Here is a 15553-nt window from a genome sequence, read left to right on the forward strand (position 1 = left end):
TCGTGTCTTCATTCTTGAGAGAGGATAAGAGTGTAATTTAAACACCCGATATTGTCTTCTATGACTCAGTGAACTGGTCTTATGACCGACTGTAAGGCTAGACAATTAGCATCCTGGGGACCGAAATAAAGACCAAATATCTTATATTCTATCCTGAAAGTGCCCATGACCCTGCATAATACCTGAAATGTCTCACCCCTGCAGCCTTAAGCTGAAACCAGTTCCCTGGGTCTATTCCAGAATCGATACCCGATATGCCTAATCTCTAATATTTCAAATTTTAGCGATTAATTTTATCGGAGATGTTCTGTCACTCCAGTAATTGAGTAAGCTCTTTTATTTCCCTCACTTCCTTTGCTCATTGACGAATTCGACACTTCTGGGGTTACTGAATATAGGGGCCAACGATTTCGGCAGAAAAATACCGGAATGCATCTCCAACTTGTCGACATCTCTGAGAATATCTTCACCACTTGATAACTCTACAGTAGGAAGCTTACTGATCTGGGTAATATTGCAAATCTTATCAGGTCAGAAAGTTCTGTTGTGAGGGTCAACCAGATTTGTGGTACCACTCCTTTTGAAATAGGAAAGCTTGAAAACTTCAAGCAATCAGTTTCACTGATAATGAGCTCTCTGGACTGATCCCCACACAATCGGGAACTTAACAATGTTGACTCGCCTGGCTTTATGGAGCAATAGTTTTCAAAAAATATTACCTTCCTCTCTTAATGAGTGTGGAAATCACTTGATATTGCTAGACATAGCTGGTAATGAGCTCAGTGATGCCATACCGCCTGAAGGGTTTGTGGGTCTCTCTTCCATATCATTCTACGTGGACTTCTCTCAGAATAATTTTATTTTTACCGAAGAGCTTCCTCTATGGGTTGGGAATCTCAAAAATCTTGTTGCATTATGTCTTTACTATAACAAGTTCCCAGGAGAAAATTTGAGTGATCTCGGCAGCTGCGTAATGTTGGAGTACCTGTTTGAAGGTTCCATCCATTCCACCTTAAGTTCCTTTCCTTAAAACTGGTTCTCCGGCCATATCCCTAAGTTGTTGGAGGATGTACATCTAAAGAGTCTGGACCATTCATTCAATGAGTTCGGGGGTGCTCTGCTGACAGGAGGGGTCTTTCAAAATGCCAGTGCAGTCATGGGAAACCAGAAGCTTTGTGGGGGGTCCACCAGAATTTGAGTTGTTGAAATGAGATGCTGGCAAGTCCAGGAAGACAAGATCGACTAGTATAATCAGAAACATAACTATCTGCCGAGTGTCATAATTCTGGGCGTAGCTTTGATTCGACCAAATCTGATTGGGTTCATATAGACTCCAACGATGGCCTTCTGAAGTTATCCTACCTGAGTCTACTGAGAGCAACTGACGGGTTCTCCTCAAATTTGATCGGGGTGGGTAGTTTTGGTTCAGTACGCCGAGGACCAGATGATTGTAGCCATAAAAGTTCTTAACCTCATTCTCTGTGGAGCATCTGAAAGCTTTATTGCAGAATGTGAGGCCTTGAGAAACATCAGACATCTGAATTTCGTGAAGGTACTTACTGCATATTCTGGCTCCAATTACCTGGGGAATGATTTTGAGGCTTTGATATACGAGTTCATGGTTGATGGGAGCTTGGATGAGTGACTGCATCCAGTAGATGGGATCAGCAACACGAAGGTAGAGGCGTCAAGGCTGCAGGATCTTCTCTAGTAACTGAATATTGCAGTAGACTTTGCTTGTGCTTTAGACTATCTCCTCATCAGTGCACGACGCTGGTTTTTCACTGTGATCTAAAAGCCAAGTGGTTGTTCACTTTTGAGTGACGGGCCCATGGTTGTTACGCTTCTCGACAGTGTGATGGTTGGGCATGTCAGTGATTTCGGTCTAGTTAGGTTCCTGCTGGAAGCCACCCAGGAGTTAATCACTGCACAGTCAAGCTCATTTGGAGTCAAAGGTTCTTTTGGCTATATTGCTTCAGGTAAATGATGTGGACTTACCTAATGGACCAATATATGCTCCGCTTCCTTAAATTTAACCGAATCATATAACGGAAACTTTAAATTGTACATGATATGAAGAACATTGAAGCACTCATGACTGTGAAGTATGGAGCTGGAAGCGAGGTGTCAACTCATGGAGATGTCTACGGCTACGGGATTTTTGTGCTGGAGATGTTCATGGGGAAGAGGGATGAGATGTTTGGAGATGGTTCTGAACCTCCATTTTTTATTATTATTATTTTTTTTTGTGAAGGCAGCGTTGCCAAAACAAGTTCCACACGTTCTCAATCCAGTTCTACTTCTAGAGTGCCAAGAGGTTCAAGAATCTTTGGCTTCGATCACAGAAATAGGATTCGTCCGATTCTTCTGAATCTCCCAGAGACAGGATGAACATTGCTGATGTAGCTGCTTCTCTCCAAGCGATGCGGAGAACGCTTCTGGAAACTGTTAGCTAATTAGGAGTTTAAGAAGTAAATAGGTATCTACTTCTGAATAAGGGGTCAGGCCTTTTTTGAAAGAATTATGGTGACAGTAGAACAGGGAGAAACATTATTTTCTTCGTGATTTATGTCCACAATGCAGATCGAAGTTTTTTGCTAGTCTGAGGTGCCTAAAGTCCTCATCAACGTCATTACAATTCAAGTACTATAGCTCGCTCAACCATGTGGTGCGGATTAATGTTGTTGATAGTAGTATCCGAAGGTTACACAATTTTGTTTGAAAGAAGAATCTGGCATTTATTATGCAAACATCTGTCAAATCACAGATCGAGATAACTTGGATCATGATAATTACAAGTTTGTGGATACTGCATCTTATTGTAGATCTTCCTTTCATTGAGAAATGACATGATGGAAACTATGAAATGCGACAGGAGGCTCTTCCAGCATGACCTCATGCTTAGCCGTCTGAGATAATTTGAGAATTTTTATATACCGAAACTCCAGAAGCAACCTAAATTTAGGATATAAAATCATTATCTGCTAATTTTTTACAAACAGTAAAGTTTGGACTGCAAATCAGATGAAAAAGATATAACAAAAGTAAGAGAGAAAGAAAAAAGGTGTACAAAATGAGCTGCAAGAGGACATCCACAAGACTCGTTTTCGAGAGGGAAGAGAGAATTTGTCCATGATAATGCAGGAATGGGAATCAAGGTGGAAGAGACCAAGTCGATGTGTCATTCACCGGCCAATCCAAACTGCCAAAGTTTTCAATCAAGGGATGATTCGTGCGCAAGACTGCAGGAAGTCAAAGCAGGACAGAAGACATGAGGGTCTCATTTCTTAAGGTTAGGATCATTTCCTCCTTCTGCCACTTCTTCCATATCTCTTCGCTAAGGCTTCTTGTTCAAGCATATCCACCACCTCAGACATCCTTGGCCTTTCCATTGCGTTGACTTGGGTGCACATCAGTGCAACTCGGATAAGTTGCTCCACCTGATCTTTGACGTAATCTCCTGGATTAATATCTGAACTTCTCTTCCTCAGGAGGCCTTTTACCTGTAACTGGGGGCACACGCAGTTTCAGGTCAATTTGGCTTGGCTATGGAAAGATAAATAGGTTTCCGGTTTCCAGTTTCCCATTTCTCATTTTGAGAGCAATGAGCATATAGGATTGCATGTTATGAGACAGTATTTGATTGTAAAAGATTATATGATGTGAAAGTAATATGGATGGTTCCTTCTTTTCCCTTGTTCCTGCATGAAAAAATGAGAAACTCGAAAAAAGAAGAACAACAAAAAAAAAGGATCATTTTCTTTCCCTTTAAAAAAAAAATTCCAAAATTGATCGATTGTGACAGATGTAACTATAAGTTAAGTTCACGAATTCACAGATAGTGAACGTCACGAGTAACACTAACCCAGTCGAGCAACATGACAGGCTCTTGACAGGCAACTAGCTCAAGAGCTAAGTGACTCTGTCCAGTAACAAGCTCCAGCAGCATGACTCCGTAACAAAACACGTCTGTTTTCTCTGACAACTCGCCCTTGGAGATAAACTCAGTGGCAAGGTATCTGGCAGTGCCACAGATAGGTGTTGTAATGAGAGTGTCTTTATGGTCCATGAGCTTTGCTAGCCCGAGATTTCCCACTACTGCTTCAAAATTCTCATCCAGTAATATGTTTGATGAGTTCACATCACTGTGGACAATCTTGAAGTCACATTGCTCATGCAGGTACCTAAGCCCTCTCGCTGCGCCCATTGCAATCTGCTTCCGGGTTGGCCACCCAAGAAGGGGCTGTGAATATTGACGCGTGGTCGCTGAGATACAGGGAAAAAGGAAAAGGAGTGGTGAACCTCAACCTTGAAAATTATTAACAGAAGCCAGTGATGTACTTTTGCCCATTGAGTGTGAGTTTCGTGTTCTACGACTAAGAATACAAAGATTAAGCATGTAGTGTACTACCTCCGAGAAGTGATGCTACAGTGGCCATGTACGGATAAATGAGCAATCGTTCCGTTGGAGTTATGCAAAACCCATGTACTCTAAGGAGATTTTGGTGATCAGCCAAGCGGCTCATTAGAAGCTCTGTTTGGAATAACTGCAGCTCCCCGCCCCAAGGGTGCTCCTCTTTTGGCCGTTTTACTGCCACCAGAGACCCGTCAGCCAAACATCCCTTATAAACATTCCCGAATGCGCCAATTTCCAGAATGTTCTCAGGGCTGAATCCTTTGGTAGCAAGTTGCAGCTCCCTCAGAGAGAATCGTTTGAACTGTCCAAACTGAAGATCTTCACCTGCAACTGAATGATATACTCATTTTTATGTCTGGAAGAAACATGTGCAGTTGGTTAAAGTACTTCACAAAGCCACTGCAGAGTTATTCAAACACTTCTGATCAGTTGGTCATCGGCTTTCCTTTTTACATAAAAGCTTGACATAATGTTAGTTAATATTCAAAAATTTTACAAGGTGCAAGAGATCGGTTGGCAGTCAACTGTATCGCTTGGAAAAACTCAGCTTGTCATTGTGCCAAAGCCTAATTGATGTCGGTTCTACATTCAGCTCTAATTAACACCGTTGAATATTCATTTCAATGCCTGTTTAATTGTTATAAGCCCCGAACCTGGCGTCTTGAACAAACAACTCTGCAGCCTTCGTCTTCTACTCATCCTCCTCCAGAAGGCAAGCACACTTGCTCTGGAACTGAAAGCTAGGTCTACCTCATCGTATATTTCTTCTAAAATACGATGGATCGATATCTGCTCTGTAATTTCATCCGCCACTTCTGTTTCAGCTTATGCTTCGGCTTCAGCTTCATCTCTGCAGAACGCAACATCAAAACGTCCGATGTGACGAGCAACCAACAAAGACTCATCGAGCAAGAATTACGGAGACAATGCCGTAGAAGTACCTGGCACGCTTGTCTTGAACAGGAGTGGATGAGCTCTGGCGATGGGTAGCTGAGCTGAAACTGCCGATGCAGTTGGGGCACACATCGGGAGAAGGTGAGGCCGATGCGAGCAGGGGCAAATCCAGGATTTTCGTTCGTGGAGGAAAAATATTACTTCATAAATTTTTTTTTTAGGGGGGCATAGAGAAGAATGGGTAGGGAGAGCCGGGACGAGCATTAACGAGGTAAGTGTCACTAGGGGTGAAGGTGAAGCACCAGATGACCACGTTCTTCTTACGGAGCTCAGGCACTCTGTATTTACTGATCGGCAGAAATGTCCTGTTTTCTGTTATCTTCATCTGTTTTTCCTTTATTTAATTATTTCTTTACGTAATCATTTTTTCCTTCTATAATTGTTCTGCCTCTGGTCAACGACCTGCAATCATGACACACTGGGTGAGCTCACCGCAAAGTGGATGAATCTAATTTTCGTGCGGGTCATAATTATTTATTAAGGTAGTGTTTGATAAATTAAATGGGTAAAATTAGCACTTAATCGATAAGAATGAAAAAAATATTTTTCTAGGTGAAGAGAGGAGGATATCAATAAGTGGAAAAATGACCTATTTTATTAAGTGATTTTTTTACTTTACTCATTAAGTGGTTATTGACTTAATGATTAGATAATTATCTTTCATCTTTCTTTTTATGTTCTATACATTTTCCCATGTAATTAACTTGTACCTAATTTTTAAGCACTTATTTAATTAAATTGTGATCAAACATAACCTAAGTCAATCATGTGATAATGGTTTTAGGCTCATACCTATGTTTCATCATATTATTTCAAATATATTGGCAATTGAGTTTATAATTTTTACAGATAATTATCTTTCATCAATAAAGATGGATGTAAATGTTAAGAGTACTGGAAGTATTCATCCATTTATCAAAATGTTGAGAATCCTCCAACTTTACACAAACCAACACAACCCCTTAAGGGGAAACTGCAAGGCAGCTACATCAGAATAGTTGTCTTTCGCTTTCAAGATGACTATGTCTGAATGAATTAGATATACATTTTGGACTCATTACAGCTATGGAGTGGATTAATGTCTTCCATAAGAAGTGACGATGAGCGTTTCAGGAAGCATCCTAAAATTCAATAAATTTCGTATCTTTTACGTGATCATACGTGTCGAATAATTACCCACAGGTCAATGCAGTGGCCAGGTTGTTTTGTCAAAGAATAATCATGACATGACAGTAGAACCAGGAGTAACATTTTTGTTCCTTCTGAGATTGTCCTGTATGCAGATCGAAGTCATATGACCGAGTTTTCTAGCGACCTCATTAACACCAGTATGATATAAGTACCGCAGCTTGCTCGACTATGTGGCGTGGACTAATGTCGTTGATAGCAGTGTCTGAGGTTCCATGAAAGTGTTAGAAAGTTCGATAAAGTTTCTTCTTCTTAATTTATAGCATTTTATGCAAACATCTACGAAATCAAGCGTGGCAGATCTTCGATGATGTATATAATCTTATAATTTTGAAAAAAAAGGTTGAATCATTATATTCCCAAGTATGTGGTCAATTCATCTTAGAGTAGATCACCATTACATTGAGAAATGTAAATAGAAGCTTTCAGTCCAGTGGATCTTGCTGGTTCAGTTGGTACGAGTGAGGTTGTCAGAATCCGATTTTAACTAGATTCGGTCAAGAGTCGTGGAATCGTAAATTGTAGAATTGAATCGTGAATCGTAAGATTGTACATGTAATTAAAAAAATAACATATATATAGAAACCAAATCACAGTTCATAACTCAAAATCTCGAAATGGAAATAAAAAGCTAATAACATAACATAGGATGAACAAACAGATTAAATGTCATCCAAATCTTCATCGCCAACACCAACATCATCAATGCACAACAGAGCAGCAGTGCAGAGCTCGAAGCAAACAGTAGCACACAACAGTGCTCGAAGGACGACGATTACAATCAACAATTTCAACTAAAGGAGGGAGGACAACGATTACAATCTGCAATTTGAGCGGGGGATGAAGGCAATTTCAACAGGAGAATGCAAGAATTGAGCAATGAGAGAAGATAGGGCTAGAGTCTTTTCTTTCTTCGAGACTTTGACAGAGCTCAGAAGTCAGGAGTTGAGTCTCTATTCATTCATCGATCAGTAGAAGAGGGAAAAGAAAAATTCCAATTGGGCTGCTCTATGGGCTGAACAACTAGATTGGGCTTGGTCCAATTTTTAGTTTCAAGCCTAATATAGGATCGGTATAATCGCACCGATTCTACGATTTTATGACTTTGGACGCGATCTTATCGCGGTTCTAAGATTTCGATTTCCGGGGTGAAATCGGAATTGCTAGTCACCCAGTACGATTTGACTCGCCAGTCTAAAAACGAGGGGTGCGAGCCTGGGATCATTTCCTCATTCTGCCACTCCCTCCATCTCTCTGTTAAGCCTTCTCCCTCAAGCATTTCAACTACCTCAGACATCCTGGGCCTTTCCGTTGCATTGTCTCGGGTGCACATCAGAGCGACTTGGATAAGTAGCTCCACCTCATCTTCGACGTGATCTTCTGGAATATCCAGTTTCCTCTCTCTTAGGAGGCCTTTTACCTATATTTGGCGGACAAGCAGTTTAGAGACAGGCATTGTATTATAAAACATCCTATGAAGTGAAAGCGATATGAATTGTTCAGCCTTTTACCCTTCTTCCTGCAAATGAGAAACTGGAACAATAAGAACAACCAAAAATGGACCATTCTCTTTTTTCCTTTTCTTTACCCGAGTGAAAAAGAACTACCAAAAAGATCTTTTATGATGGATGTAACTACTTGTAGTTCAAAAATTCACGAACAGTGGAGTCACGAGTAACACTTACCCAGTCAAGCGACATGACACGCTCTCCTCTGGCAACTAGTTCAAGAGCTAAGTACCTCTGTCCGGTGACAAGCTCCAGCAGCATGACCCCGTAATCAAACACATCTACTTTATCTGATAACTCTCCTCTGGAAATGAACTCAGGGGCAAGGGACCCGGTCATGCCACAGACGTATGTTGTCGCGTGAGTGTCTCTATGGTCCATGACCTTGGCTAGCCCGAAATTTGCCACTACTGCTTCAAAATCCTCGTCCAGTAATATGTTTGCTAAATGCACAGCACCGTGGATGATCTTGAAGTCACATTGCTCATGCAGGTATGTAAGCCCTCTTGCAGTGCCCAATGCGATCTGCTTCCGGGAGGGCCACCCAAGTTGGGATCGTGAATCCTGCTGCTTAGTCGCTGAGATACAGAAACAAACAGTGATGGATCTCAACCTCAAAAAGAATGGAGAGAAGCCGGTAACAGCACTCTACTTTTGCCCATCAAGTATGAGTTTCATCGTCAACGACTAACAAGAATACAAAGATTAAGCATGTAGTGTAGTACCTCTGATTCTGAGATGCGAAGCTGCGGTTCCATTGGCCATATATGGATAAACAAGCAAACGTTCTGTTGAAGTCGTGCAAAGTCCAAGTACCCTAAGAAGATTCCGGTGAACAGCCAAGCGGCTTACTAGAAGCTCTGTCTGGAAAAACTTCAGTCCCTCACCCTGAGGATACTCCTCTTTAAACCTTTTCACTGCCACCTGAGGCCCCTCAGCCAGACGTCCTGTATAAACATTCCCAAGCTCGCCAGGATGCAGAATGTTCTCAGGGCTAAATCGTTTGGTAGCAACTAGCAGCTCACGCAGAGAGAATCTCTTGATATGTAAAAACTGAATATCTTCACCTGCAAACCAATCGATATATTTATTTCAAATTAAAAAAGAAAGCTAAGGATGCACAACTGGTTAAAGCATTTCAGAAATATTCCACCAGGATTATCTAGTTTTGTTGAGAATTTCCCTTGAGAGCAATCATGTATCTCGTAAATGATAGATCCATTGTCACCAATTATCCATTAACAAGCTTCAACAGGTGTTATCAGAGCTGACCATTAAAATTTTTACGAGTTAACTGGTCTTTTATGATCAGTCAGCAGTCACACGATATCACAGTGAAAATATCAGGTTGTCACGCATCAAAGCCTAATCAATGTTGGTTCTACCTTCGGCTCTAATTATAGCTATTATCTTCATTTCATTTCAATGCCTGTTTGGTTGTTGATAAGCCCCAAACCTGGTGTACGGGAGAAACGACTTTGCAGCTTTCTTCTTCTACTCATCCTCCTCCAGAAGGCAAGCACGCTTGGCTGCGAACCAAGAGGTCGGACTTCATCGTTGTATTCTTCTGCTACTGCATGGTGGTTCGATATTTGCTCTGTGACTTCATCCGCCGCTTCTAGTTCTGCTTCAACTCTGCAGAACTTGACGACATCAAGAATGTTACGATGGGAAAAGCAACCACAAGACTTGCAGTACAAGAACTAAAATGCGGAAGATGTAGAAATACCTGACACACTTGTCCTGGACAGGAGCAGATGAGCTCCGGCGATGGGTGGCAGAGGTGAAACTGCTGATGCAGTTGGTGCACGCATCCGGGGAAGGCGAGGCCGACACCACCATGGAGAAGAAGGGGTGAGGAGAGCCCGGACGGACATTGACTAGGTAAGGGTCGTCCGGGGTGAACGTGAAGTGCTTGAAAACCATCTTCTTCTTTCTTCTTCTTCTCCTTCTCCTTCTTTCCCTCCTCCTCTTATGCCACCAATAAGGTTATTGGTACTGCACTTACAAGTGATTTGAGGGGAACTTCTCTGGAAAAGAGTAAAGGGAAAATGACACTATAAGTCCCATATGTTTGCCATTTTTTGACTTCGAATCCTAAAGGCCTGTTTGTTTTGAGAGTTAAAATCACTTTAATTTTAACTTTAACTTTAACTCAACATACTACACAACAAAAATACATATTTCCCAAGTCAAAAATTTTAACTTTAACTTTAACTCAACACACTACACAACAAAAACACACGTTTCCCAAGTCAAATTTATAATCTCAACTCATTTGTCCTTTTCCACAATCAAAATCAAAATTACTTTAACTTTGAATCCAAACGCACCTTAAATGTTTCAGTTTGGAAAAATAAATCCTAAAAGATTTGGAAAGTGTCATCGTTGGTCCTAAATCTAACTGACCGTTACCATAAGGCCTACGTGGACCTAACGCCGTCAAATTCGTCCACGTGGCCGTTAAATGATGACGTGGCGCGTTGTGGTTCGGGTCCCTCCCATAATCGAGTCGGTTCGGGTTCGGGTGTCTTCTTCTTCACCCCAACTCCCTCCCATGCTTGAAACCCTAGCGCGGCTCTTCTCCTCCACGCAACCCAGCGCCGCCCCTCCAAACCGCCGATCACGGGCAGATATTTCTCTTCTTCGTCTTCTCCTTCCCCACATATAATTGAATCAAAGCTTCATTGTCAGATCTTCTCCTTCGCTGTCAGATCAAAGCTTCATTTCTTCACAATGGCTCCTTGTGATGCAGCGGAATTAGGATCTCAGGACGCAGCAACACCTATGATGCAAGGAATAATAGACTTACATCATGATATCTTTTTCTTCCTTATTCTGATTTTGGTTTTCGTATCACGAATCTTGGTTCGCGCTTTATGGCATTTCCAGTGTAAAAAAACTCCAATCCCGCAAAGATGCTCGGCCAATAAATCGGGAACTCATGGCCATATCACCCAGAAAAAGAACAAATAATCGATTTGCAATCTTAGGGTTTTCTAGAAACCATGAACATCAAGCTTCGCTTGATCGATCTGCAGAAGTAGGACGCCTCCTTGCACAAGCTCCTATGTTCCTCTGCAAGACCTGGCTCAACGTTTCAGCTCCATGGGAACACCCTTGTTGGGCCTCTCCCAGAGCTCGCACTGCCGAACTCCATAACACAGCATAGCACAGCACAAAGAGGAGGAAAGAAGAGAGTTGATCGGGCGAAGAAGAAGAAGAAGACATTCGACCTGAGCCGACCCGATTCTAAGTGAGACCTGACATCCGGACCCGAACCACTCGTGACCACTCACGAAGCACCACGTCAACATTTAACGGTCACATGGACGGCCTTAACGGCGTTATCTCCACGTAGGCGTGACGGTAACGGTCAGTTAGATTTAGGACCAATGGTGACACTTTTCCAAACCTTTTGGGACTTGTTTTTCCAAACTAAAATATTTAGGACTCGAAGTCAAAAAATGCAAACATATAGGACCAATAGTGTCATTTTCCTAAAGAGTAAATGCAAACTTGGGGAAGTAATGCTTTTATAATAGAGGAAACTGCATGCAATTTTCCATAAGAAATGTCGGGGGCTTCGGTTTAGGGACGGACACAAGATTTCGATCCAGTGCACAAAAGAATCTTTGAGCAGGGAATAGGTTAGTGAATTGCCCAAACTTTAATAATTGGATTAATTGCCCAAAAAAACACAAACTTTTCACATTTTATAAATTCTAGCACGAACTTTTTTTTTACCTAAACATACATAAACGATCAATTTGATATAAATGTTAGTATGACTTTCATTTTTTCAATCGGTGGGCCTCAACGACAACCACCGCCAGTCTAATCGGGGTTGCTCATGACGGCAAAGGTCTCCGGTGACCCCAATTAGGGATGGTGGCCGATGATGAGACTTTCACCATCCACCCCCTTCATTCTTTTCCCGATTTTACTTTTTCTTTTTTTTCAAAATTGGGCAATGAGGGCCTCATTGGGGCCCACCGCCGTCCCTATAATATCCCCGGCGACCCTAGCCACCTAAACAGGAGGGTGTGGCCATAGATTCTCGTTTAAATTAACGAAAAAGTTGAAGATTACTAAAATTGATATCAAATTGATAGTTCGTACATTTTTAAGTCAAGAAAAAAAAGTTCGTACTAGAATTGATAACATGTGAAAAGTTTGTGTTTTTTTAGGCATTTAACCCTTAATAATTTTATCAAAAATACTGAAAACTAATACATAAGTTTCCCTGTAGTTTCATAATTTCAGAGGTGGCACCTCCCTCCGGCCGCCCTCCCCTCCGGTCCATGTGGCTTTGGAAAATTTCAATATAGTTTATCAAGAGAGAATTTAGAACAGCAACTCGTGAAATATTACAATCCAGTGGATATCTTCCTTGTCCGTTACGAATACAACTGATTATCACTGGATTCTTAATTTTACGATCAAAAGCATTCAAAAGATTTGTGTAAGTCTCAATCTACAGTTAGTATCTGTCGGTATTATTAAAATCTGCAAATCTAATCTAATCGACATCTATATTTATAATCTATAATAACAACAACAACATATATAAAAGTGTAAAATTCACAAAAATGTTTCCCGCTTATTTAGAATTCTAGTTCTGCACTTCAATGTACATGGACCTTTTTTTAAAGGTCTATTTTTTTCGTTTCAATGTCTCTGGACACATTTTACATTTTTTTGGATTTATCATCCAGAAAAAAATGACATTTACACTTTTTCCTAATGACTTTTAGCAAATAGCACAGTAATAACCCAAGACCATACGGCCAACACCGATGAAGATAAACTCGGGAAATAACAAACCAATCTAAATATGATTGATGGGCCCCTATCGTTTGCTCACAAATGAACACCGTATGCTCAGGCATATTGTGGTATCAGGTGCATGTGGAAGCTGTGCTGATTTTATGGAGACGACACTACATGCTATACGAGACTGCCCTCGAGCCCGTAACACCTGGATTCGGCTAGTTCCGATGGCAGATCACCCAATATTTTTCTCGATGCCTTTACGGGATTGGATGTTGAATAACTTGATGAATTCGGCTAGAGGCTGGAGTTGCCTATTTGGAACAACATGTTGGCTCATCTGGGGGTGGCGGAATCGGGAAATATTTGAGGAGAATTATTCTCGATCTTCAGATGGTGCTTTGGTTGCTAGGAAGATGACCAAAAGTTTTAGTCGAACGGAGACCATACGAACCACACTTTGGAGTCCAAAAGTGTGGAAGTGGATTCGAAGGGCTCGACCACAGCAGGGATGGGTCAAGGTTAACACCGATGGCGGCTTTGCGCACAATGTCGGATTCGCGACTTCAGTCATCGCCATATTATGAGGAGCCCTCATAGGCCTCCGACACGCTTGGGATCTAGGACTTCGGCGGATTATATTGGAGGTAGATTCGAAGGTCGTGAAGCTGATGATCACTCGCCCGTCCCTGACTGCGGCATCTACCGAGCTCTGAGTGGACGACATCCGGGAGTTACTTGTATGGGATTGGCAAGTGCAAATCTGTCATACATATAAGGAGGGCAATACGTGCGCGGATTGGATGGGCCGGTCGACGACTCGTCTCTCACCGGGATCTCATTTCTATGCCCACCCATCAAGTGGCGTTCTACCTCTCCTTTTGGGCAATCTCTCTGGGGCCTCCTTACCCCGCTTGTGTTTCATGTAATTTCTGTTTTTTTATGAATAATCACTGGACACTACTTACTCAATCCATCTTGGTATACATTTGAGCACCCTTTACTCGCGACCTCACTGTCCTACTACATACTAGATAATGACCCATATTAACTATGGACTACCCTAGACCTTCTCGGTAATTAATCCTTCCACCTAGAGCCTTTCACAACTAATTGACCATACTTAACTAATTAATTAAAAATTACTTTACTATTTTCAACAGTCCCAATGTGACGACCAACCCAAAGACTTGACGAACGAGAACTACGGAAAGGATATGGTAGATGTACGTGGCATGCTTGTTTGAACGGAAGCGGATGAGCTCCAGCGCTGGATGGCAGGGGATTGCTGATGGGATCATAGACAAGAATGGATGGGGAGAGCCGGGACGACCATTAACGAGGTAAGTGTCATCGGAGGTGAAGTTGAAGTGCTTGATGACCATGTTCTGTTATCTTCATCTGTTTTTCCTTTAATTATTTCTTTACGTATTCATTTTTTTCCTTCAATAATTGTTCTTCCTCGGGTCAACGACCTGCAATTATGACACACTGGTGAGGACACCAAGAAGTGGGTGAAACTAATTTTTGCTCGAGTTGATTTTTCTCCAATACTTTTTCACTAAATTTCAAATGTCTAAGAGTGTGTTTGGATCGAGAGTTAAATTGAGTTGAGTTTTGGTTTTAATTGGTTTGTAATGATTATATTGTTGAATTATGAGAAAAAGTGTAAAAAAGTAATAAATAATTGAGAGAAAATAATGATTAAGTAATGATTGTGTTGTTGAATTGTGAAAAGTAATAAATAGTTGAGTGAATTTAATACTAAAAATTGAATTGAATGGTTAAAAATATTTAAAAAATAAAAAAAGTAACAATTGTAATGTTGAATTGAAGATAAGTGGAGTTGAGTTGAATTGAGTTGAACATAGTTTCGAAAACAAACACACTCATTTGCAAGCATAAAGTAAGCTCACATGAAACACAATTTGTCAACTATATCATCTTGTGGTTATCTGGTCATATTTGTTTACTAAAGTTAATCAATATTATAATACCGGTTTTACTCTCTTGTAACTACATTTCATTATATTATTTAGTATAATTGGGAATTGAGTTTATAATTTATGCAGATAATTATCTTTTATCAATAAGGAAGGAACGTAAATATTAAGAATACTGAGAAAATTTATCCATTTACCAAAATGTTGAGAATTCTCAAACTTTACACGAAGCATACAACCCCCTAAGGGGAAACTGCATGGCATCCATCCACATCAGAGTAGTTGCCTCTCGCCTTCAAGATGTCTCTATCTGAATGAATTAGATAGACATTTTGGACTGAATACGGCTTTGGTGAGGATCAATCTCTTCCATGAAGTGTCGGTGAAACTACGAGGAAGCATCCGAATGTTCAACAAATTTTTAGATCATATACGTGATCATATGCGTGGCATAATTACGGAAACGTCTTCGATGGGACCAGGTTGTTTTGCCAAAGAAATTATCATGACAATAGAACAGAGAGTAACTTTGTGTTCCTTGTGATTCGAGAATGTCCAGTACGCAGATCGAAGTTTATCTTAGTCGAGGTTTTCTAGAGATCTCATTAGCATCGGTACGATTCAAGTACCGTGACTTGCTCGACTATGTCGTATGGACTAAAAAGTTCGATAAGTTTCTTCTTCTTATGTATAAGGCGTGGTTATGCAAACATCTGTAGAATCAAGCGCCACAGATCCTTGCTGTTGTATATAACTGTTCTGTTTTCCCA

The 15553-nt window shown here is 41.0% G+C and overlaps 1 protein-coding gene and 1 pseudogene across 1 annotated transcript; both read right to left on the bottom strand.

The window, feature by feature from the left end:
• Positions 1-2943: 2943 nt before the first annotated feature.
• LOC116202718 lies at positions 2944-5666 on the bottom strand (annotated as a pseudogene).
• A 1510-nt stretch (positions 5667-7176) lies between these two features.
• LOC116205132 (BRASSINOSTEROID INSENSITIVE 1-associated receptor kinase 1-like) lies at positions 7177-10038 on the bottom strand. The gene is made up of 5 exons (XM_031537627.1): positions 9797-10038; positions 9524-9702; positions 8793-9134; positions 8245-8645; positions 7177-7979 (listed from the first exon to the last, which is right to left on the bottom strand). The coding sequence occupies exons 1-5, from the start codon at positions 9991-9993 to the stop codon at positions 7677-7679; spliced, it is 1422 nt and encodes a 473-aa protein (XP_031393487.1). The 5' UTR covers positions 9994-10038; the 3' UTR covers positions 7177-7676.
• Between the last annotated feature and the right edge of the window lie 5515 nt (positions 10039-15553).

The sequence above is a fragment of the Punica granatum genome, chromosome 4 (genome assembly GCF_007655135.1).
Source record: "Punica granatum isolate Tunisia-2019 chromosome 4, ASM765513v2, whole genome shotgun sequence".
Classification (NCBI taxonomy): domain Eukaryota; kingdom Viridiplantae; phylum Streptophyta; class Magnoliopsida; order Myrtales; family Lythraceae; genus Punica; species Punica granatum.

What these genes read in the sequence shown, in the direction of transcription:
- LOC116205132 (XM_031537627.1), bottom strand. Translation starts at nt 9,993, where the DNA reads ATGGTTTTCAAGCACTTCACGTTCACCCCGGACGACCCTTACCTAGTC. An exon ending in GTCCAGGACAAGTGTGTCAG is followed by an intron (nt 9,703 to 9,796) that starts GTATTTCTACAT and finishes CAAGTTCTGCAG; the next exon opens with AGTTGAAGCAGAACTAGAAG. An exon ending in GTGTCATGTCGCTTGACTGG is followed by an intron (nt 7,980 to 8,244) that starts GTAAGTGTTACT and finishes CGCCAAATATAG; the next exon opens with GTAAAAGGCCTCCTAAGAGA.